Here is a 25,740-nt window from a genome sequence, read left to right on the forward strand (position 1 = left end):
AGACCCCCTCGCACCCTAGACTCAAATTACTGCAGGAGGCGACTGTCCCCGCCTCTCAGGACAAGTGAGCACTGCGCTGGATTCTTAACACGCACCTGGCCGCGCCCCTTCGGGGGGCGGGGTCGGGGGGGGGCCTGAAGATGGCGGCGGCGGCGGCGGCGGGGTCCTACGGTCACTTTCCGAGGCGCCCTTGACTGGCTCTCGCCGCCGCTCCACCTACCTTGCTAGCGAAGGGCCCCGGCGCGCGGCGCGAGGGGGCGGTGACAAGCACTTGGCGGCGCCAATCAGCATTGAGGAGCCCGGGCCGTGCCCAATGAGGGCCCGGGAGGCCGAAACAGGAGTAGGTTGCAGGCGGGCTGTGCATGTGGCGGACGCCGAACGCCGAACGCCTGGGACCTCGCCGGCTGCCGGAACGGAGCGGGCCGCCTCGTCGTTTCCCGCGCGCTGTGCAACGCGGCCCCTGGCGCCGGCGTGAGGACGCCGAGGGGGCAGGCGGCCGACGGTGCCGACCGGCCGCCCACGCGCCCGCCCGCGGCCGGAGCCCAGGAGCGCGTCTTGCAGCGTCCGCGGCTGGTGGCATGACCCACATTCTCCGCAAAGGGGACTCCTCCTCGGCGGTTGCTGCAGAGAGATGAAGGGCCTGCTGGACAGTGAGACGAGTTCGGGGCCGGCCAATTAGGGGGACCTGTTAGGGCCGCCTGCGCCCTCCCGGGCTCGTTCTTTTCGCCGCGTGAGGGAGGCCTCGGTCGCCTCCGGGCGCAGGGGGGCAGGGGCCTGGGCGGGGCGCGGGCGGCATGTTCCCGCGGAGGCCGCCGGCCGCCCTGGCCGCCTGGCTGGCCGGCGCAGGGGCGCGGGGCGGGGGCCTGCTCGCCCTGCTGGCCAATCAGTGCCGCTTCGTGACGGGCCTGCGCGTGCGGCGCGCGCAGCAGATCGCGCAGCTCTACGGCCGCCTGTACTCGGAGAGCTCCCGCCGCGTCCTCCTCGGCCGCCTCTGGCGCCGGCTGCACGGCCGCCCGGGCCATGCTTCTGCCTTGATGGCGGCGCTCGCCGGCGTCTTCGTGTGGGACGAGGAGAGGATCCAGGAGGAGGAGTTGCAGAGGTGGGCCCGGGGCGAGGCCGTTCCTGTGCCCCGGGGTGGGGGCCGATCGGGTGGGGAGGTTGGGACATCGGACCCAGGGGCCTGCCTGTGCAGCCGATGTCTCCCGTTTCCCCGGGGCTACTTGACTTGGCGATGCACCAGCTTGATCCTGTTTCAGCAAACCACGTTGTTTATTGTCTCTGTTAATTTCGTTTGTCGGGTTAGAAATAACTGGAAGTGTAGGTTAGTCTAGCAGGGCGACTTTGAATGGGGAGCATGACACTACAGAAATTACATTGTGAAAAACACATACGATGTTGAAGGCATGTAGGCCATTATGCAGGTAATCTTTAATACATCCAGAAAGGTCAAATTCAAAACGGGTTTTAACTTGACTTACAGGTATAGTTATGCAATTTGCAAAATTACTTCATTCCAAATGGGACTTCGTAACAAATACCAGGAAAGCTCTCTTTGTCATTGTGACTCTTGTGGCAGAATTAGGCTGGAAGGGATTTTCCTCTCGTCCTTCAAACCAGTAGCCCAGACAGTTTAACCTATAAGAATTAGGTCACTGTTTTGCTACTTTAACTAGAACTTTGGGGGTGCTGTTTCATTAAGCTCTGAAATCACTCTTGTTATCATCAAAACCTTTTGTGTGAAAAGTGCAGTACCATTGATGGAATTTGTTTATCTGTGGTTCTGAATCAGCCCTGATATGTAATCTCCTGGAGAAACAATGCTTTACTGTTTATATTGTCTCTGTATTTTCTTTTTAATAGATATTCTTAAATTCTGCTCTCTCTCCACACAAACTCTGTCCCCTAAACTCTGAAACTGATTTCAGGAACCTGGGACGACAGTCCCCTCTCCCTCATAAATGCCACACAAATCTATTTATTCTAGATATTTCTTGTTCCTTAATTTTAGTTAGGTGAAAATTAGAAATGCTTCAATAAAATTAACACTGTGACTTGTTGGGGGCTGGCCCCGTGGCCGAGTGGTTAAGTTCGCGCGCTCCGCTGCAGGCAACCCAGTGTTTCATTGGTTCGAATCCTGGGCGCGGACATGGCACTGCTCATCAGACCACGCTGAGGCAGCATCCCACATGCCACAACTAGAAGGACCCACAACGAAGAATATACAACTATGTACCGGGGGGCTTTGGGGAGAAAAAGGAAATAATAAAATCTTAAAAAAAAAAAAAATTAACACTGTGACTTGTTTGGAGATGTAGCACCCAGATGCCAGGCAGCTGTTTGTGCCATACTTTGGATTGGGGGGAAATGCAGGTGTATTTTAAGAACTGCTAATACTCTAATACTTTATAAATGCAATTTAAAATCATATTCACAAACAACCTTACTCACAAAAAAGTTAAGATGTCAAAACATGATAGGTAGTTTGTCTAGTTTCTGTTAGTGTTCTTTTGCTATTCATTTTGTTCTAATGAAGCAGTCTCAGGTGTGAGAAATAAAAGAATTTATGGGAGGGAAACTTGTAAGTTGAGAAATAACTATTTGAATTTTCCTTCTGTGTGTTTCTTTTTTTTCTCCCCAAATCCCCCAGTAGAGAGTTGTATATTTTAGTTGTGGGTCCTTTTAGTTGTGGCATGTGGGACGCCACCTGAACGTGGCCTGATGAGCAGTGCCATGTCTGCGCCCAGGATCCGAACTGGTGAAACCCTGGTCCACCGAAGCAAAGCGCCTGAACTTAACCACTCTGGCACGGGGCTGGCCCCTCATTCTGTTTTTAATGATGAAATACCTAGGTTCCACATTGATGAACTTTGAAGGGAAAATTCCCAGTTGGATCTGTTTGGGGAAGAGGAGAAAGACCAGAAAAGGGCTCCTGGGTGCAAAAGAGAGGGAAGATGTTTTGGGGGTGGGAGTTGAATAGTGTTGAGGCCTAGGTGGTGGATGACATTCTTTGGCTTACTTCATGTATTGCTGTGGACACTATGGCCTGGAGCCTCTGTTTAATAAGTCTCCCACTTGCAGGAGTTAGAGGGGAAAACAAGATAGGAAATGAATGTGGTAAATATTGGAGTCAGTAGTCACTACCCACTGTGGCGGAAAGAGATCAGACCCCTTGATGAACTGACCCAGTATCCATTCTATTTCCCTCTCTCTGGGCTGTCTTTGAGCCCTGGGGGCAGTTGAAACACTCTTGGTTCTAATCCAACTCCTGGAGAGGTGTTGCTCGGGCTTAATCTGCCAGAGAAGCTTCTGGGAATTTCAGAAGCTTAGATGAAGCCCAGCTGAAGTAGTAGGCCAGATGAAGGCCTTTTTTGACCCTCTCCAGGGTTGTTACAGTGAAGGCCCTCATTTAACACTTCATTGTCCAGTTCATGCTTGAAATCAGTCATGTGCTTAAAATTTGATGAAGTTGTCCATTTTGAGGATTTTTAAAAATATATTTGTTATCTTGATAGGGAGGCAAATAATATGCTATTCAACTATCTTGATTGTACAGTGGTTCCATAGGTCTTTGTTCTGATGGCTTGTTACGTTTATATTTTATTGAATAAAATATTCTGAGTACAGGTTAACTGTTTTTGCTTGGTGTTTACGTATTTGCTTTAAAGGAGGTGCTGCTGAAGATGTCTTAGATTTTGTTTGTTCTAGTGAGATGATTTCAAGTGGCTTCCATAATGGAGCACAGTTGAGTGTGCCTCGGGACAAGTGCGTTTCTTATTAGTGGAAGAAGAGCATGATTGTCCCATGGCCCCTAAATTACAGCCTTTGACTCTTCTGTGGTGTTTCTGTACCAACTTGTCCTGGTACAAACTACTTCTGATACTGCTGTCTTGGTTAAACAGTGATGGGGTGTGCAGGATATCTCTTTGAATGTGTACTTTGAAGTGGCATGCATTTTTTCTTATATTATTTGGGGTTCTAGTCAGAATGAAAAAGAATAACCTTGCTTTATATTCTCTTGTGCTTAAGAACATCTTGACAAGTAGGATCTCATTAATCTAGCAATAGCAAGAAAATTTGAGAAAAGAAGTAACTTGTACAAAGTGACTTTGACGCACTGATGGGACCAGGTGTAGAAATCGGGTCTCTTAATGCTTGGTCTAGTATTCTTACCCAATTGTCTTCAATTAAACAGTCAAACAAAAGGACTTTCAATCAGTATTCTTGGTGCTAGCTGGCATTCTTGGGCCGAGGGCAAATCTTACGGAAAAATACAGTAGTTGTTTTTGATTGCCCTGGAACATTAAAAAAAATTATAGGAGCAAAAAGAGGAAGGAAGTTAAGAAATATGAAATGCTAGGGGGAAATGTTCCATTAACCTCCCCTCTTTTTTATAAAGTCATAGTTCATTGCTCTGGAAATTTGAGTAAATAAAGTGCCAGTGAAGTTTCATAAAGAAAATTGGCCATTTTCCCATTTCTGTCTTTCGGGGCATTCAGAATACTTTCACCTTTTCAGTATGCTACCAACTAGATAAATGCTCAACAAGAAATCCTTTTGGCCTAAAGGAACTTTTTTCTTCCCCACTGTCACTTGAGGGTGTTTTACTGATAGGCCCTTCTTAGAGCCTGAGAACTGCGTGAAAGCTGACTTGAAGTTTTTGAGATTGTCTTCATTATTTTACCATTAACCAGTTGGCCCAGAATTGCAGTGAGCCGGTTGATGTCTTTTATCTCTAGGTGTGTCCCATAGCTGTTGTACTTCAGCGTCTCTAAGTTTGACAGTAATTTGGAATTTGACGGGATTGTGTGAAATGAGGCAATTGTTTACTGAAATTACTAAGTACAAGGATGGCTTCATTTGAATCGTTTTGGAGCCTTATATCAAGCTCTACGCGGAGGGGAGGACCCATGGAGGAGCCAAACGTGCTTATACTTCTTACTCTGTTTTCATGGTTTTGTGGCTTCAGTAGCTGTAGCTCTCAGTCTAGCCTTTCTCAAATATTGAAATAAGTTTAGTTTTGGAGAAAGGGAAGCATTGACTGTCTTTCCTTGATCCTCTTACTAATCTGCTTCTGTTACTATTTTGGGAATAATCTCCTTTGTCCTTTCCTCTGCTCTTATTACTTGTTTAAGACTTAGATAACAAGATGATAAGGTTTAGACACCCATCCCGTCCAGACAAGATTTGGCACAGCAGTGTAGAGAGATCCATGGTGAGAGGTTTTTCCTTCCTCCACACATATGATAGTGACTCTGTGTACCTGTGTGCTGATTATGTCTCCATGTCAGCTTTAGAGGTTGAGACCCTTCAGAGATTCTTGAACCTGCATTATCATGATGCAGTCTTGCTCCAGCATTCATATGGTGCTATTCAAAGAATGAATGTTGTAACTTCACAAGACATTTCTATCCCCTTCTAGGGACTTTGTTTCATAATTTTAACAAGGCCACCTAGTGACTTTTAATTACATAGGAGAGACTGATTAAGCAGTGAATCAGAAGCTCTTGGGTTTCAGAAGGCCATTAAAAATATTACCTGTAGTCATATAGTTTAATTTTCTTAAAACATTATTACTAGGTAATTTTATGAGCCTCTGATGTCCTTTTTTTTTTTGGTGAAGATTGGCACCTCAGCTAACATCTGTTGCCAATCTCTTTTTTTTTCTTCTTCTTCTTCCCAAAGCCCACCAGTGATCTTTCTGACTCTGCTATGTGGGACGCCACCTCAGCATGGCTTCATGCGTGGTGCTACATCTGTGCCCAGGATCCGAACCAGAGAAACCCTGGGCCGCTGAAGCAGAGTGGGTGAACTTAACCACTTGGCCACAGGGCTGGCTGTGATGTGCTTTCAATAAGACATTCTTTTTTTTTTTTTTTAATAAGATTTTATTTTTTTCCTTTTTCCCCCCCAACCCCCCCCCCCCCCCCCCCGGGTACACAGTTGTATATTCTTCGTTGTGGGTCCTTCTAGTTGTGGCATGTGGGACGCTGCCTCAGCGTGGTTTGATGAGCAGTGCCATGTCCGCGCCTGGATTTGAACCAACGAAACACTGGGCTGCCTGCAGCAGAGCTCGCGAACTTAACCACTTGGCCACGGGGCCAGCCCCTCAATAAGACATTCTTGCCCCTCTTCATTATGTGATAAGAATGACATTCAGGAGTGGTGCTTAATTTTTATTGAATGATGTTTCCTAGCGCTGAAAAGTGCCATAATTGGTGCCACATGATGCCTGAATTGTTCTCTAAGCAAGTCTAGCTGTGGTTTTGGTTTCACTTCTTTTTTAAAAAAATTATTTTATTGAGGTCATAGTGGCTTATAACATTGTGTAAATTTTGGGTGTGCATTATATTTCAGTTTCTGTGTAAACGGCATTGTGTTCAGCACCGAAAGTCTAGTTTTTATCTGTCACCATATATATGTGCCCCTTTACCCCTTTTGCCCTGCCCCACTCCCTTCCCCTCTGGTAACCACTGATCTGTTCTCCTTTTCTCTGTGTTTATCTTCCACATATGAGTGAAATCATATGGTATTTGTCTTTCTCTGTCTGACTTATTTTGCTTAGCATAATACCCTCAAGATCCAGCCATGTTGTTGCAAATGGCATGATTTCACCTTTTTTATGGCTGACTAGTGTTCCGTTGTGTATTATATATACCACATCTTCTTTATCCATTCATCCGTTAATGGATATTTGGGTTGCTTCCACATCTTGGCTATTGTGAATAATGCTGCATATTGAACACAGGGATGCATAAATCTTTTTGAATTGTTGATTTTCATGTTCTTTGGATAAATACCCAGTAGTGGGATAGCTGGATCACATGGTATTTCTGTTTTTAATTTTTTGAGAATTCTTCATATTGTTTTCCATAATGGCTGCACCAGTTTGCATTCCCACCAGGAGTGTATGAGGGTTCCTTTTTCTCCACGTCCTCTCTAACACTTGTTATTTCTCTTCTTGTTAATTATAACCATTCTGATGGGTGTGAGGTGGCATCTCATTGTAGTTTTGATTTGCATTTCCCTAATAATTAGTGATCTTGAACATCTTTTTCATGTGCCTGTTGGCCATCTGTATATTGTCTAAGGAAAAATGTTCATATCCTCTGCCCATTTTGTGATGGGGTTGTTTGTTTTTTTGTTGTTGAGTGTGTACAAGTTCTTCATATATTTTGGAGATTAACCCCTTGTCGGATATATGATTTGCCAATATTTTCTCCCAATTGGTGGGTTGTCTTTTTATTTTGTTCATGGCTTCCTTTGCCTTGCAGAAGCTTTTTAGTCTGATTTCCCATTTGTTTATTTTTTCTTTTGTTTCCCTTGCCTGAATAGGCGTGGTAATTGAAAAGATGCTGCTAAGATCGATGTCAGAGAGTGTACTGCCTATAATTTCTTCTAGGAGTTTCATGGTTTCAGGTCTTACCTTCAAGTCTTTAATCCACTTTGAGTTAATTTTTGTGTAAGGTGTAAGATAATGGTCAACTTTCATTCTTTTGCATGTGGCCATCCAGTTTTCCCAACACCATTTATTGAAGAGACTTTCCTTTTTCTATTGTATGTTCTTGGCTCCTTTGTTGAAGATTAGCTTTGTCCGTAGGTGTGTGGTCTTATTTCTGGGCTCTCAGTCCTGTTCCATTGATCTGTGTGTCTGTTTTTCTGCCAGTACCATGCTGTCCTGATTACTGTAGCTCTGTAGTGTATTTTGAATTCAGGGAGTGTGATGCCTCCAGCTTTGTTCCTTTTTCTCAGGATTGCTTTGGCTGGTTTTGCTTTTGCTTTCTCCTGTGAGATCTTCTTGCTTACTCTGAAGTTCCTTCCCTGTTTCTATACTGTTTGCAGTGGTAGCAGGCAATCCTGTTTTCTCACTTCTAATTCAAATTAAAACTTTCAAAAAGTGGTTAAACATTTTTCATCAGAACAGCACTATAAATTCTACTGGCTAGGGTTCTTGGTTACAAATAAAGAAACTGATATTGGTTAACTTAAGCCAAAAAGGAATTAATTAGAAAGATGTTAGGTCACAAAGCATTGACGAGAAGGCCAGAGTACAGGTTGGCCAAGAGAACAGCCAAGACTTGCTACGGGAGTAATCTTCTTTGGGCAGTGTTGCTGGTTTTGTTTCCCCTGGATCAGTTGCCCTGCTGGACTCTACGCTCTCCCAAGATCACAGAGAATAATTTCTAAAAGATCCTGTGCCTTGCATTATTTTCTCAAGATTCAGAACTGCTACCAGAAGTCTCTAATTAACCTCTCTTAAATTAGGAGCTGTGCTCTAACTACTAGGGCTTACTGCATCCCACCTATTTTGGGATTCTCCCCAAATAAGAAAAGATTTCAAGCAGTCAAAATAGCAAGTGTCTCCCTATATAAGTATTTTTGTTTAAGTCCAAAGTTTAAAATTCAGAAAATTGGAATTTTAAAGCTAATAGAAGCCTGCAAGAAATAATGTCCTCACTTTACACGTGGAAACAGGGAGGGCTTTACAGGTAAAATGACTTGCATAAGATCGCACAGCTAGCTGGCAGAGCCAGATGAGAACACAGATCTCTACACTTACCACCACTTTGGATTGCTCTAAACTTTTAATCTTGCATTACCAGTATAACACTGAATTTAATCTTTTAATAAGAATTTGAATTGCTGAGGCCTACTTCTATATTTATTGATTTACTTGGCTTATTCAGTAAACATGTGTTGAGCGTCTAATGTTGACCAGGCACTTGCTAGGAGCTGGAAATAGAAACATGAAAAAGACTGATTCTGGGCCATTAGAGAATTCATAGTTCTGTAAGGGAGGCAGACACAAAGATAGATTAATTATAATATAGTGTGATATGTTTCTGTAGAGGAATAAAAGTCAATGTACGTGGTTAACTCTGCCTAGAAGTTAACCTTGAACCTCGTGTGGTTTTGAAGGTTGAAGAGGAGTGAAAGGGCGTTTCAGAGTGTATCTGTAGTTGGTGTCTTCTTCAGTCTTGGCTCACAGGAGACTTGTATATGACATAGACAGCTAGCAGTCTTTCTGATCTGCTGTTGGAAGGTGAAGGGGAAAATACAAGCCATTTTTTAAAAAAGTATTATCAAATGTTTATAAAAAGTTTTAAAGAATAACATGAATGTTACAAATACAGTTATATTTAAGGAGTAAAATATTATAAATACAATTTAAACCTCCTCTCTACCCTTTTCCAATTAAAATCTCCTCTCCCCAAGTTTATCCAGCTGGTTGTGTTTCATTCCCATCTCTGTCTTTACACATATGTGTACATCCCTAAATGGTATATAATGACACATAGTATGATATATGGTATTGTTTTGAATGTTTTAAAGCTTTATGCAGTCCTAAACAAATTACTGACAAGGTTAGTTCATCATATAAAATCAATTTAACACACCACATTAATAGAGTAAAGGTCAGAAACCACCTGATCATCTCAGTAGATGCAGAAAAAGCATTTGACAAAATCCAGCCTTCTTTCATGATAAAAACACATTCAACAGACTAGGAATAGAAGGAAACTTCCTCAGCCTGATAAAGGGCACCTACGGAAAACACAGCTAATAGCATAGTTAATGGCGAAAGACTGAAAGCATTTCCCCTAAGATCAGGAAAAGGACAAAGATGTCTGCTCCCATGTCTAATCAACAGTGTGCTGCATGTTCTTGCCAGGGATATTAGGCAAGAAAAAGAAATGAAAGGCATCCGGATTGGAAAAGAAGAAGTAAAACTGTTTCTATTTCCAGCTGCCATGATCTTTTTCTTTTTTCTTTTTTCTTTTTTTTTTTTTGAGGAAGATTAGCCCTGAGGCAACTACTGCCAGTCCTCCTCTTTTTGCTGAGGAAGACTGGCCCTGAGCTAACATCCATGCCCATCTTCCTCTACTTTATATGTGGGATGCCTGCCACAGCATGGCTTTTGCCACGCGGTGCCATGTCCGCACCAAGGATCCGAACTAGCAAACCCTGGGTGGCTGAAAGGCAGAACATGGGAACTTAACTGCTGTGCCTCCAGGCTGGCCCCTGCCACGATCTTGTATGTAGAAAATTCTAAGGAATCCACAGGAACCTAGTAGAGCTAATAAATGAGTTCAGCAAGGTTGCAGGATATAAGATCAAGATACAAAAAGCATATTTCTATATACTAGCAATGAGCAGTCTGAAAATAAAATTAAGAAACCAATTCTATTTACATAGCATCAAAAAGAACAAAATACTAAGGAGTAAATTTAACAAACACAGTGCAGGACACACTGAAAACTACAAAAGATTATTGAAAGAAGTTTTAAAAGACATAAATGGGAAGATTTACTGTGTTCGTGGATTAAAAGACTTAATATTGTTAAGATGGCAATATACAATCCCTATCAGAATCATAGCTTGCTGTTTTGTGGAGATTGACAAGCTAATCCTGATACTTATATGGAAATGAAAGAGACCGAGAATAGTCAAAACAATCTTGGAAAAGAAGGAGAAAGTTGGAGGACTCACCCTTCCTGATTTCAAAACTTAACTGCAAAGCTACAGTAATTAAGATGATAATGTATTGGCACAAAGATAGATATATAAATTGTTGGAATAAAATTGAGAGTTTAGAAATAAATTCTTATATTTGTGGTCAGTTGATTTCACCAAAGCTGCCAAGAGAATTCAATGGGAGAGAATAGTCTTAAACAGATGATGCTGGGATCACTGGAGATGCACACGCATAAGAATGAATTTAGACTCCCTATCTCACACCCTACATAAAAATTAACTCAAAGTGGATCAAAGACTTAAATGCAAGCTAAAACTGAAACTCTTAGAAGAAAATATAGGCATGAGTCCTTATGACCTTGGATTAGGCAGTGATTTCTTAGGTATAACACCCAAAACATACACAAAGAAAAAGCAGATTAATTGGATTTCATGAAAATTAAAAATTTTTGTTCATCAAAGATCACTATCAAAAAACTGGAAAGACAACCCGCAGAATGTGAGAAGATCGTTATAAATTATATATTTGATAAGGGACTAGTCTCCAGAATATATAAAGAATCTTAGAATTCTACAATAAAGAGACAACCCAACTTAAAAATAGGCAAAGATTTCAATAGATAGTTCTCCAAAAAAGGTACACAAATGGCCAATAAGCACATGAAAATATGCTTATCATCCCTAGTCATTAGGGAAATACAAATCGAAGACCACGGTGAGATACCACTTCCCACCCACTAGGATTGCTAGAATCAAGATGGACGGTAACAAGTGTTGGCAGGGATGTGAAGCAGTTGGAACCCTCATGCATTGTTGGTATGAATACAAAATGGTGCAGCTGCTTTGGAAAATAATTCGGCCCTTCCTCAAAAAGTTAAACAGAGTTGCCGTGACCTAGCAAATGCACTCCGAGGAATCTGCCCAAGAGAACTGAAAACACATGTCTACACAAAAGCTTGCACTCAGATGTTCATAGCAGTCTTATTCATAGTAGCCAAAAAGTGGAAGCAACCTAAATGTCCATCACCTGATGAATGGATAAGCAAAATGTGATATCTTTATACAGTGGAATATTACGTAGCCAAAAAAGCAATAAAGCAGGAATGAACCTTGAAAACATGCGAAGTGAAAAAAGCCAGACGTGGGGCCAGTCCCGTGGCATAGTGGCTAGGTTTGTGCGCCCTGCTTCGGTGGCCCAGGGTTTGCAGGTTCAGATCCTGGGCACGGACCTGGTGCTGCTCATCAAGCCACGCTGTGGCAGCATCCCACATAAAACAGAGGAAGATTGGCAACAGATGTTAGCTCAGCGCCAGTCTTCAAAGAGAAAAGAAAAAAGCCGGACACAAGAGACCATGTATTGTATAATTCCATTTATATGAAATGTCCAGAATAGGCAGATCCGTAGAGACAGAAAGTAGATTGGTGGTTGTCAGGGGCTATGAGGAGTGATTGCTGATGGGTATAGGTTTATTTTGGGGGTGGTGAAAATGTTCTGGAATTGATGATGGTTACACAACCTTGTGACTGTGCTAAAAAGCATTGAATTGTATGCTGTAAAAGGATGATTCTTATGGGATGCGAATTATCTCTCTTTAAAAGCAGAGGAGAAATATATAAATACTTTTATAATGTAGTAGGAAGACAAACAACCCAGTAAAAGATGGACAAAAGATATCAAATGAGGGGCCGGCCCCGTGGCCGAGTGGTTGAGTTCGCACTGTGCTTCCATGGCCCAGGGTTTCGCTGGTTCAGATCTTGGGCGCAGACATGGCACCACTCGTCGCCACAGTGAGGCGGCGTCCCATGTACCACAACTAGAAGGACTCAACTAAAATATACAACTATATACTGGGGGCGACTTGGGGAGAAAAAGTAGGGGGGAAAATTGGCAACAGTTGTTAGCTCAGGTGCAAATCTTTAAAAAAAAGATATCAAATGACATTTCACAGTCATAAACCTGAATAGTTAATGTTTGAGGGCTAAACATGTGCCAGGTACTAAGCACTTTACATAGAAATTTATTTAATTTTTGCAGTCAAGCTTTGAGGTAGGTACTCTTATTATTGCCATTTCACAGATTAAGAAATAGGGACCAATTAAGTAATTTAGTACTCTAGTTAATGAATGTTGGACTGGGTTCAGACTCGGGAACTCATGTTTTTGTTCACTACACTCTGTATTGTTTTAATACCATTCTTACGCAAGTCTGTGTGGACATTTCTTTTCACAGGGCTGACTCTGACCACCTGTGCCATGCTTGTTGTTTTTCTCCTTTCCAGATCCATTGATGAGATGAAACGGTTGGAAGAAATGTCAAACGTGTTTCAGAGCTCTGGAGTTGAACGCCACCCTCCAGAACCAAAATCCCAAACAGAAGGGAGTGAAGATTCAGGGGGCAAAGAGCAACCCTGGGAAATGGTGATGGATAAGAAACACTTTAAGCTGTGGCGGCGCCCTATCACAGGCACCCACCTTTACCAGTACAGAGGTGAGCCCGGCTTGGCTCCCTGGTTATGTGGTCTATGGTTGCCTAGCTGCACAGGGCTTCTGTTCCTTAGACTCTCTAATCTGGTCTGTTTTGGTTGTTTCTCAGAAAATTTGCCACGGTTTACTGTTTGTTATTTTTCGTCTCCCAGTTGACGAGTCTCAGTGTCTTCTTTGCTGTACTCTGCTATAGGTTGTCTTTATCTTACTTTTGCTGCCCCAGTATGACTTCCAATTGCTGAATCTGCCTTTAAGATCTATCAGGACTCAATAATTGAAATGCACGTAGGAGACAGGAGTAAGGTGAATGATGAGAGTGTGGCAAACATCCCTTATTCTTTCTTGTCATTCTAGTTTTCGGCACCTACACAGATGTGACACCCCGGCAGTTCTTCAACGTCCAGGTGAGTAAATTTTTCTTCCCAGATTTGGAGTCTCTAAGCCTAGAAATCCACTTACCGCTGTCCACATGAATAATTTCTTTGACTCAGAAGACATTGACTTCAGTACATCCATCTATCTCTATACCTCTCATCTCACGTTAAATAGCGTCTGGATAAATATTTGACTTAGAATTTCTGTGTGCAGTGGGGATGAAACCGATTCTACACTCTCGCAGGCTGTTGGGAAGATCAAATAGAGGAATGGATTTGAGTGCTTTAGTATGTTTTATAAGACTTTATCATTTTTTTTCCCTAAACAATTTGAGGGTAAATTACATACATGGCCCTTTATTCCAAAATCCTTCAATGTGTATTTCCTACAACTAGACATATTCTCTTAACTAACCATGGTACCGTTATCGAAGTCAGTAAATTTAACATTGATGTGGGACTTGTATCTTCTGTTTATATTCCACTTTTATCTGTTGGGCCTAAAATGCTTTATAGCGTTTTCCCCTTCAGTACAGAGCCAGTTAGGATTTAGTAATCTGGAACATTTCCATAGTGAAGGTGTTTATTTAATAAAGATGAAGAGTATCTGTTCAAAGGCTGCCTTCCTCCTTTGGGGGAAATGCGTGAAAGGGGGAGGTGGGATCACCCAGAGTTAGTCAAAAAATTTTTTCCTTCCTGGATTTTTCATTTGTTTTGCCGGACTTTGAGTAACTAGTTTGATGATTATAACACCTACTATAATAGGCAAGTGTACACTTTCTCCTAAGCACTTAATTTTGTCAGTTTATATTGAATTTTTGTTGGTTTGAATGTATATATGTGTCTTATTTTGGAATTCCTTAGTTACCTGTGATGCTAGAAATTAAAAAAAACATGCTACTTGCATTTCTTTGTGTGAAGTATCTGCTTATACTTTTGGACTTTTTGTCTGTTTAAAACTTTTTAGAGGGCCAGCCCTGGTGGCCTAGTGGTTAAGTTCGGTGTGCTCCCCTTCAGTGGTCCGGATTTGCTTCCCAGGGGTAGACCTACACCACTTTTCTGTCGGTGATCATGCTGTAGTGGCAGCTTCCATAGAAAAAGAGGAAGATTGGCAACAAATCTTAGCTCAGGGGCAATCTTCCTCAGCAAAAAAAGAAAGAAGAAAGAAACCCCCCCCCCAAAAAACTTTTTAGAATTGTTTTACCGTTAGACATTTATATCACTATCTATTGTATCTTCCCCAGACATGTCTGTTATGATATTTTTTCTCACACTTTTGTTTGGTTTGTCTTTTTCTTGTTAAGATTCACTTTCAAGGTAATGGTATTGGCCTATAAGAAGGGATTTAAAAAAACTCATCTGTAGTAAACACAGCCATGTCTTTCATACTTTGACACTATCTGTTATTTTTATTTAATTATTTGGTGAGGGAAATTGGCTCTGAGCTAACACCTGTTGCCAGTCTTCCTCTTGTTGCTTGAGAAAGATTGTCCCTGAGCTAACATCATTGCCAGTCCTCTTCTGTTTTGTGTGTGGGATGCTGCCACAGCATACTTTGGTGAGTGGCATGTAGGTCCATGCCCAGATCTGAACTCGTGAACCCCAGGCTGCTGCAGTGGAGCGCATGAACTTAACTGGTATACCACTTAGGCTGGCCTCTGGCACTGTCTTTTAGGTCGGATCACTGTTTCAGAATAAGGTCCTTGGGTCAGAGGGCCAAGCATCTGGAGAAGCGTCTGCAGCTTCGTTTTGGATCTCTTGGGTGTTCATGATCTTTTCTCTTTGTGCAGCTGGATACAGAGTACAGAAAAAAGTGGGATGCCCTGGTAATCAAGCTGGAAGTGATTGAGAGGGATGTGGTTAGTGGTTCTGAGGTTCTTCACTGGGTAACCCATTTTCCTGTGAGTATTTTTACTTCTGGTGTTACTTTTCTCATGGCCATGTGAGGCAGAACACTAATCCTGCCCCTTCTTTTCCTTAGTATCCAATGTACTCACGGGATTATGTTTATGTTCGGCGGTATAGCGTGGATCAGGAAAACAACGTGATGGTGTTGGTGTCACGGTACGTACGTATCATTACCTGTGGCCCCTGCTGGGTCCCTTTAGCTGTGTCCTTCATTCGTTTTTGTCTGGCGGGAGTTTGCACATTTGCAGTGCCCTTACATGTGAGGCCAGGGCCCCATCCATCCCAGCTAGAACATGGGTGAGCTGTGACTAATGACTGTCTGGGAAGATGGGATGGATATAAGCTTTTCATTATGCCATTTTTTCAGTTCCTCAATGTTGATAATTTAATAAAAAAGTGTTCTCTTCTTCTTCACAAAGCCTAGTGAGCCAGGAATCGCCAAGGGAACTCACTTTGTTTTTTTGTGGTTTTTTTGGAGGAAGATTGGCCCTGAGCTAACATCTCTGTCCATCTTCCTCTATTTTATATGTGGGATGCCTACAACAGCATAGCTTGATAAGTGGTGCGTAGGTCCTGGCCTCAAATCCAAACCCGTGGACCCTGGGGCTGCGGAAGCAGAGCACATGAACTTAACCGCTGCCGCCACCAGGCCGGCTCCTCACTTTGTTTTTAAAACTTAGTTTGTATTCGTTCATCTTAGTGACGACTCTGTTTTATTTAAAAAATTAGAGCCAGCTTTTTGGATTTCCCTCGACTTTAGCTCCTGTGCTGTTTTACATAGACATTACTAAGAGTTTCCTTAACTTTCCTCCTTACCAGTGCTGTGGAGCACCCTAGTGTGCCAGAGTCTCCGGAATTTGTAAGGGTCAGATCATACGAATCCCAAATGGTTATCCGTCCCCACAAGTCGTTTGATGAGGTGAGTTTTACATCATCCAAGAGGTGATGTGTAGTGGCTTTGGAATTTTCTCAGGGAATACCTTTTTTCTGATCTGGGGAAGGCGTGAGTTGGTCTCTGGCAGTGGTTCTCAAAATTGGCACGCGTCCGAATCCACTGGAGCTTGTTAAAATACAGTGCTGAGGTATGGCCTGAGAATTTGCATTTTTAAGAAATTCCCAGGTGAGGCTCAAGCTGCCGGGAACCATACTTTGGGAACCCCTGCTGTAGTGTGATGTACCTAGAAGATCCCCCGAGACAAAGTAGTGATTACCTGTTGGCCCCCGTTTATCTGAGAGATGATAGCCTCTGACACATCAGCTTATCATTAGCAACATTCTTTTTTTTGTAAGATTGGCACCTGAGCTAACAACTGTTGCCAATCTTTTTGTTTTTTGCTTTTTCTCCCCAAATCCCCCCAGTACATAGTTGTGTATTTTAGTTGTGGGTCCTTCTAGTTGTGGCCTGATGAGCAGTGCATGTCTGCGCCCAGGATCCGAACCGGCAACCCCCCAGCAGCATTCTTTAGGAACTAGAGCGAGTACTTTTCCCATCAAAATTTCACTACAGGGGCTGGCCCCGTGGCCGAGTGGTTAAGTTCGCGCGCTCCGCTGCAGGCGGCCCAGTGTTTCGTTGGTTCGAATCCTGGGCGCGGACATGGCACTGCTCATCAGACCACGCTGAGGCAGCGTCCCACATGCCACAACTAGAAGGACCCACAACGAAGAATATACAACTATGTACCGGGGGGCTTTGGGGAGAAAAAGGGAAAAAAAAAATTTCACTACAATGGGCAGAGCACTTAAAACTTTTCAGGACTTCTCTTTCTCTGTCTGTAAAAGGAGAGGCTTAGACTGATGCTGTCTGCCTCTCTGAAATTCTGTGACCTTTCTTGGAGAGGAATATTGTCTTTGACTTAGTGGGGTGTTTAATTTTTGTTTTTTAGCCAAATCTCCGATGAGCGTACATATCGATTCCAGTGGTTGCTGCTTTTGGCTCTCTTTCTCTTTATGATAGCTTTGTTTCGCGCTGTCACTTTTGTTTGTTTTAGAGCTGTACGAACTGTGTTCTTTAGTATGGTTTTGTTGTTTTCCTCAAGTTGTTTTCTTCATACCACCTGAAGCAGTACTTTAACTATGATAGAGAAATGGTGGTTCACCTCAGCCAGTGTGTGGTTGACTCTTTTACTAGATGATCTGTGTGTTTACGTCTGTTCTATTTTTAGAGCAGTGTTTTTCAAACCATGGGTTACTACCCATTAGTGGAAGACAAAATTAATTTAGTGCATTATGACCAACTTAAAAAAAAAAAGAGTAAATAGAACAGAATAGAAACTGAGTGTAAGTGTATTTCATGAGACTTTTGTTTGGTTCCATAAGCATGTATGAATATGTGTGTATGAGAGACAGAGAGAACTGGGTTGCAATGTGAAAAGGGTTATTTACAGTGTGTTGTAGTTAGAAATGTTTGAAAGCCCCTGCTTGAGAAGATGGGGGGGAACAAGGAAGGCTGCTGTGGATGGTTAGTTACCTTTAGGAAGGGGAGCCTGGGCCGGCCCGGGACAGAGTGGGAGGCAGGCTTAATGCCTCACTCTTTTTCTTTTGTGTTCCTTTTGAAATTTGAACCGTGCCCATGTATTTCCTATTTGAAAAAAAGCAACTGGAGTTCCAGCATTGCTGCCTTTAGAAACTGTGACCATGAGACTGCCAAGGCGTAGTTTAGCACCTAGCAGAGTGTGTTGCGTTTAGTAGGCACCCAATAAATAATTTCTTTCACTTGTGGTGGGTGGGGGACCGATATGAATAATCTGTATAATTCTTTTAGTATATTTGTGGCAAGCGCTTATGAAAAAGGTAAGACTTGAGTTGGTTCTCGTGAAAAGACAGGCTGTGGATAGAGGAGGAGAGGAAGGGCACTGGAGGTGGAAGACATGCTTCAACCAAAGATGAGGATGGAGATGGCAGCGAGCCACGGTTCCGTTCAGAGTCGCACTGCCTGGAAAGGAAGGGGGAGGTTCGGGACGAGTGTAAATTACATTGACCGTGTACAGAGGGTACTTGAAAACCAGGCAGCTAAGTTTGGATTTGCCAGATGGAAAGTAGATCTTTGAGTCACGGTATGGTTTTTGTTTGTTTTACTTTTTGCCATGGAGAATTTGAAATGTATAAAAAAGATAAAGAAGTAGAGAGGATAGCACAACCAGAAGGACCAACAGCTGGAATATACAACTGTGTACTGGGGGCTTTCGGGAGAAGAAGAAGAAAAAAGAAGATTGGTAACAGATGTTAGCTCAGGTGACAATCTTAAAAAAAAAAAAAAAAGTAGAATAGTATAATTAGCCCTGTGTATCCATCCCTAGCTCATGGCCAAACTTGTTTTATCTGTACCCTTTCCCACTCTCCTGGTTATTTTGAAGCAGATTTTCGCTTTGCTGTAGAAGAATTCTATAGATATTCTAGTATTTATCTCAAAAGGAAAAGACATTTTTGAAAATATAACCTCAATATCATAATAATCCCTAATATCAAATATCTGGTCAGTGTTCAGATTTTCCTGATTGTCCATGAATTTTTGTAGTTGGTTTATTTGAATCAGGATCCAAACAAGATTCGGACATTGAAATTTATTCCTACTATCTCTTGAGTCTCTTGAAATCAGTAAGTTCTCCCTCTTTTTTTTCTTGCAGTTGTATTTGAAGAAGCAGAGTTCTTTGTCCTAGACCTTGCTGATTGTATCCCCACAGTGTCCACAGTGTCAGTTCCTCTGTGCCCTGTATCTCCTGCATGTTGGTAGTTAGATCTAGAGACTTGAATAACTTGAGGTTGTTTGTTTTGGGCAAGATCACTTGATTAGAAGGCAAATAATGTCTGATGGTCCCTTTCTTTGTGAATTTAGAAGCGATCGATGATTATTGCTCGGCTCCATTATTTCGTTATAGGTTACAAAATGCTGATTTTGTAGTTCCTTTTTCCTTCATTCATTTCCATTTGTTAGTTGAAATACTTTAGGGAAAATTTTCCTCATCACCTCTTTGGTTTCCTGTAGTTTATATATGAAAGGGAAATAAGAGAAATGCTTGATTCATTTCCTTTATTTATTAGTTTTCAAAATAATGAATTGGTTTTTTCAACTAGGGATCCTCCAAAGGTAAAGGTTTTGTTTTTATTTTTATTTTTTAAAGGAATACCATTAGAAACTCACACGTTTAAACATTTGGTTAGCTTTAATCCATTACAGTTATTCTTACTGATTCTCAAATTATCTCATTTTTGGCCATTAGGAGCCTCATCTTACTGGCTTGAGTCCTTTTGACTTGACCTCAGGAGCTCTCTTGTTTTCTGGTGTTAGATGATGTTCCAGGTTCATCTTGTGTAGTTTTTGTTCTAAACCTGGAAATTAGCATTTCTTCAGGGAACCCTGGTTCCTTTTAAAGAAATGTCATTTAAATACCACAATTTGGCTTCTAGGAGTACTTAATAGCTAGCTACTGGCGTACTTGTTGCTTTTAGGCCCCTTCAGAAGATAAAACTAAGTAATAAGTTTTGTTTGTTTATTTCAAAGGTAAATCCTAGGTGCATGCTAATACTTTTAATTCAAATTCAGGGTTGTAGTGTTTTTAGTTATATTCTATATCTTATGTCTATCATCTTTTTCTGTGCTGAAAAGCTCACTTCTCATACCCCTCAACATAACTGTTCATTTGCTTTAGCCTGAAATACACACACACCAGCCTCAGAATAATACCAACAAGATCACTAATAAGTGATGACTAAAAATTTGTCTGTCTTTTTGTTCTTAGGGTATGTGCACTGTGTACAAAATAGTTGAAATAAATCCCCTCTTTGTGGTTTTTCCTACCAACTCAGTTCATAGTAAGGTTCCTTGTTTTCCACTTTACTTTTTTGATTTTTAGATACTGCTTTTTAAATTTAGTTTTGTTTTGTTAAATTATGAAAAAAAATTTATGTTTCCAAAGTCAGATTTATAAGTATTTGGAATAATTTAGCTCATCTCCCCTTTGCTCTGTCCACTTCCTTCTTTCTATAGGTAACTGTTGTTTTGGGTTTGGGCTTCTTTTTTTTTGTATAAGCAGTAGCGGATGAGAACCCAGGTCTTTTGACTTCCCACTCCAGGTGTTTTATGAGAAGAATAGTCTTTTACATGCATTAACTCATTTAGTTGTATAACCAGCCTTGTGGTGGGTATTGTCACTGTTCCCATTAGAGGCTGTACCTCTCCTTCCTCTTTGCTCCTGTGATGTTCGGTCTGTATCTCTGGTATGGCACCTGTTTCTCCTATTAATTGGAAGCTCCCGAGGGCAAGGACTAGCACGTTTTTGTTTCCTCTATAGCACCTAGCACAGTACCAGACACATAGCGGACAATCAAATATATGTTGAGTAAATGAATAAAAGATTAAACAGTTCACTCAGGGAAGAAAGAAGATGGCTTTTGGTTTAGAGGCATGAAAGTTTAAAGTCGTTAGCTCTGCCACCCGGAGTTGTGGCCAGTCTGCTTTACAAAGTGCAGATGTAGTAGTGGTTCTCTTACCCCTTTGGGTGGAGCGTAATTGGTTCAGACCTCTCCTAGGAGCAGGACCCCGTAAATGTCCTTCACCATATCAGAGCCAGAAAGAGTGGGTGCACGGGCCCTGCACTCAAAATTCTGGCTTCATCGTGGCTCTTGCTGAGATGTGGGTGACCTTGGGCAAAGTTACTCAGTCTCTTTGTGCCCAGTTGCCTCATCTGTAAAAATGAGAGATAACAGTACCTTTATTACAGGATTGTTGTGAGGAGTTGAAGCGGTTCTTGGCACATAGTTAAGTGCTATATAAATGTTTGCTGTTGTTATTAGTGGTAGAGTTAATACTATTTTGGTAAAGATTAAGATCTTTAAACATTGGGGGTATGTGTTTGGGTCCTCAAGACCACCCCACATTAGAAGATTCACTGGAAGGACTCACAGGACTCAGCATGTAGTTGTACTCATGGCTAAGATTTTTTACAGTGGTGTAGTAAGGATATACAGCTGGATCATAAGGGAAAAGACACAGGTGGGGTCTGGAGGAATCCACATGCAGGCGTCCTCATGCTCTCTCCCTCCCGTGAGGGGTCACACAGAGCACGTTCTTCTCCCAGCAACAAAAATACAGCAGCGTGTGTGTGATGTTTCTGCCCAGGGAAGCACCCAAGATTTTTATTGGGGGCTGGTCACATAGGCACCCTCTGCCTAGCACATACCAAAATTGCACATCCGCAGAAGGAAAGCAGGTGTTCAGCATAAACCATGTGGCTCGCACAGAGAGACACAGGGAGCTACTCTTAGCAGTTAACTGTTGACTGAGACACTCCGGGAGCTGAGTTCCCAGATACCAGCCTAGCTGCAACCTTGCACGCAGGCCCTTCTGTGGATAGCAACCTCTCAGGTCTTCAGTGTTAACTGTTTTCTGCACAGGGTAAAAAAAATGCCTCTCTCTGCGTCAGAATCAGATCATGGTTATTCTGTGGTACTGGATATGAGGCTCTGGTGGGTAATTCCAATCCCTTCATCTTTACTGTTTTTCTTTTCCAGAATGGCTTTGACTACTTGTTGACATACAGTGACAATCCCCAGACTGTGTTTCCTCGTTACTGCGTTAGTTGGATGGTTTCCAGTGGTGAGTGAGCACTTGTTAACAGGGTCTGGAACCTGGGTCGAGCATTGTGTTTTTCTCTAGCTTTCTAATGGCAGCAAGAAAATCAGTACTTGTCTCACTGGAGCCCTATTGGGGGAATTAAACAGCCTTCCAAGTTCTTTCTTGAAGACTGTGAAGATATTGAAGCTTGCAGCTGGGGTTTGGAGGAGTGAGAGTTATGGAGCCCCAGAAAGGAACTTGTGCCCAGAGGGGAGTTTTAAGAAGGACATATGCTTAATCTCTTAAATATGGACTGTGTACATTAATGCATTAAAAAAAAATTTCTTCTTAGTGTTGGAGGCCATAAAATAGGGCATAGAAAATGTGGTTATAGGACAGTTGCCTGGAGAAAGGGGCCACCAACTATCTTAACAAAGGCTGTACATCATGGCTGTATCTGCACCTTTCCCTTCCAATTGCTTGCCTTAAGAAGCATCTTCATGTGATTTTCTTCTAGTCCTCCATAGGCAGCCTCTTCTCACTTCAGGGGGAGAATGGAGAGGACATTAGGTGTTTATGTTTGACATTTGTCTAAATAAAATTGGCAGATATTTAGGCTGTGCTACTGATAAGTGATAGTTTAATCACCTGAAAGAAAGCCTTTTGGGGCTTATGTGGCTTGATCAGTACCCCTTCTCAAAGAGTGGTTGTTTTCATGCCTTACGCATTTTGGGGAGCAACTGTCCCAGGTTGTTCCCCAGGCTCTGATCTCAATAAGGAGGAGTTGGCTCCCTACCGTAAAAGAAATAGGGCCTTCTAATTTTGAGACTGCTATTGGTTTGTATGTTAGCCCTACCCAAATTTCCCTCTCTCCCAACAGGCATGCCGGATTTCCTGGAGAAGCTGCACATGGCCACTCTGAAAGCCAAGAACATGGAGATCAAAGTTAAGGACTATATCTCATCTAAGCCTCTGGAAATGAGCAGTGAAGCCAAGGCCACCACCTCATCTTCTGAGCGGAAGAATGAGGGTAGTTGTGGCCCTGCCCGGATCGAGTACGCTTGAAGGGCTTTGGGATAAGAAGGGACAGGCCACTTCTAGCCCTGTCTTGGTCCCTTATCACTCTGCTACAGAACGGAAACGTGTATTAGAAGGCATCTGCTGTAACCACCAGTGCAAGATAATTCAATGTCTGGTGTCCGAATTCATTCAGAGCCCTTATCGCTCTTTATCAAAACAGAGAGAAGAAAGAGGCATCCATGGGGGCGTGTCATATTCTCAGGCCAAGCATTTTGAAATTCGGTATTTCACTGAGCTAATCTGGAACAAACCTCTCACCTCAGGCCAGAAGGAGATGACTTCCTTTTGCTTCCTCTGAGTTGTTTCCTCTGCCAACATTCCAGTTCCCATCATCGGTTCTGCAGCCCTTTGGATTCCCTTCAGTTCTGAAGGTCCAACTGGAAAGTGCATTGCGCTGGTTGAGTCTTCAGTGAGGGTCACTGGGAGTGTTCTTGGTAACAGTCCTAGTGTTGGAGGGATGTGAACTGTTGCTTGGCAGTGTAAGTGCCTTGTCTTCACCTTGCTTCTATCTTTAGGATGTAAAGTTTGTACCAAGAAATTTCTCTCTTTGCCTCCCAGATACCACCCAATTGACTCACCCTATCCAAAGCAGTTTCCTTTGAATTGGCCAGTTCTTCTGTATTCATGCACTGCATTAATTTGGATCATCAGCTCCTTCCTTAGCGTATTTACCAAGAACACTGGGAAGTAAATCCTTTTAGACAGCTTTCTGTATCATCAGTGTTTTGATAGCGTCAGTGGAGATGCTCAAAACATCACACTGCAGGGTTTTTTTTTTAACCTTTGTGTCTAAAAGTAGGAATTAGGGGAGCTGAATAGGATTTCTCCATAGTCCCACTGTGTAGAAAACACCATTTTGATTCAGGCATTACTTTCCACACTTCAGGTTTGACTGGATGCTGAGGACTTGTCCGTCTTGGAAGGCTAAAGGCAGAGGAATGGGGGTTGGGCCACTCCGGAGCTCTCAGAGGTGTAGACAAGCTGTGTGAACAAACAGATGTAATCTTGCCCCAAGTACTGATACAGTGGGGATGTGGTTTACGTCACCCTCTTGTTCTTCTGAAAAGTTTTTCCTCCTCTCTTCAGAGCTGAAATAAAAGCAAACCATGCCGTTTGGATAAAGTCACCATCAGATGACAGCAGTTTGGCCTAGCTGATTTTGCTTATGGTCATGGTGCAATCTGACGGGAGAATAGGGATCAAGTTTTAAATCCTCCTTCCTTCTCTTTTTTCCTAGAATTTAAACGGCTGGATTTTTCCCTTTTTTCCTTACCTGCTACCTTTTTGTCTTGTCGAAAAAGGTATCTAAACCTGAGACTAACTTAAGCCCCTGGCCTTTTCATTGCCTGTTAAGTTTTGTGCCAACGAAGTAACTGGCCCGGTGTTTCATGTCTTGTCTTCTCTGAGTCGTCGGCAGAGTAGAGAGTTGCACTGAACAGTCCCGGCGTCTAACCATTGCTCATTTTTCCCTTCTCATCCCCAGGACCTGACAGAAGCCAGGGAAGAGTCCCTGGGTTGTGTCTGAACTTAGGGCCTGTGATTGTTGGGATGTGGATGGGTGTGGGCAGGAGTGTGTATGAGTGCACAGGTGTTAAGGAGCTGTGTGTTGCTCATGTTCTGATTTTTGGCAATTTGACTCTGCACTTGGGGTTGGTCTGTGGTTACTTATGTCATTGTAATGATTTCACTCCTAACTGTGACATTTTTATCAAATGTGTGAATAAATACATGAAGATTGGTACGAGAGAGTGTTTGTCTTTGGACAGATGGTGGTGGGGAAATCTTGCCTGTTGGGCTTGTCATTTCTTCCTGATGATACCGGTGTGAAGAAGAGTGTTTCTACCCCTAGCATTGGTGCGTGGCAGTAGCAGGGCCTGGGCTTTCTTGGTAGTGCTGACACACAGCTAACCACCTGGTCGAGACTGCGAGCCCTTTCCAGGTGACCAGTTTGGCAACTGAAAACAAATCATATATTCTACTTCCTCATCTTGATCTATTAACCCATGTCCTTGGCTTTTAAAGAAGGATCAACTTGAGGAAACTGTTAGAGCTTTGCTGATGGTAAAACTTGGGAGGGAGTGAGGAGAGGAGGGAGCTGGAGCCAGCCTAGGTCTGGAGTTGTGGAGGGCAATTCAGCACCATGGTTGGAGAGTGAGGGCTGTGAGCTCAACCCACTCGCCATGGTGGGAAGTTGGGTCACACTTAGAGGCAGTTCTGCTAGAACGCACATTTGTCTCAGGTAATTGATGTGTTAGAGATACTTGGAGCATAACGTGAATTTTGAGTTTGCGTGATTTTGCCTGTGGGAAACAGTAGGTAAACACAAATACACATCCAAACTGTCACCACTGTTCCTCCAAATTGCTCTGAGCTGATCACTGGAGAGACTTACAGACTGCTTGTGAGAGGCTGTGTGTTGTGAGTGCGTGTGTGTCTGTATCGTCTCAAAGCGGAGAGTTGGTTGTGCCAGCCTCTGCCCTGCTGCAGAGGCCCCTGCACAGCATCCCTGACGTGGTTCTCCAGGCTCTGTGCGAACACTTCCGCTGACAAGCACCTGAGTTCTTAACTGAAAGCGACATCTCTGTCGTTGGACAGCTCTGGCTTTCAGGAAGTTCTTTACGTTGAGACTAAATGTGCCTCCTGACAACGTCTACCCGTGGGTCCAGCCCTGTCCTTGGAGTGACACAGGGAAAACACTTCTTTTTTCTTTGTTTTTTTTTTTTGGAGGAAGATTAGCCCTGAGCCAGCTGCTGCCAATCCTCCTCTTTTTGCTGAGGAAGACTGGCCCTGAGCTAACATCCGTTCCCATCTTCCTCTACGTTATACGTGGGATGCCTACCACAGCATGGTGTGCCAAGTGGTGCCATGTCT

The 25,740-nt window shown here is 42.9% G+C and overlaps 1 protein-coding gene across 1 annotated transcript; it reads left to right on the top strand.

The window, feature by feature from the left end:
* Positions 1–359: 359 nt before the first annotated feature.
* On the top strand, positions 360–24,615 carry STARD7 (StAR related lipid transfer domain containing 7). Its single transcript, XM_046661550.1, has 8 exons — positions 360–1,099; positions 12,753–12,961; positions 13,312–13,361; positions 15,122–15,232; positions 15,313–15,395; positions 16,059–16,158; positions 21,747–21,831; positions 22,670–24,615. The coding sequence occupies exons 1-8, from the start codon at positions 795–797 to the stop codon at positions 22,852–22,854; spliced, it is 1,128 nt and encodes a 375-aa protein (XP_046517506.1). The 5' UTR covers positions 360–794; the 3' UTR covers positions 22,855–24,615.
* The last annotated feature ends 1,125 nt before the right edge of the window (positions 24,616–25,740 follow it).

The sequence above is a fragment of the Equus quagga genome, chromosome 5 (genome assembly GCF_021613505.1).
Source record: "Equus quagga isolate Etosha38 chromosome 5, UCLA_HA_Equagga_1.0, whole genome shotgun sequence".
Lineage (NCBI taxonomy): Eukaryota > Metazoa > Chordata > Mammalia > Perissodactyla > Equidae > Equus > Equus quagga.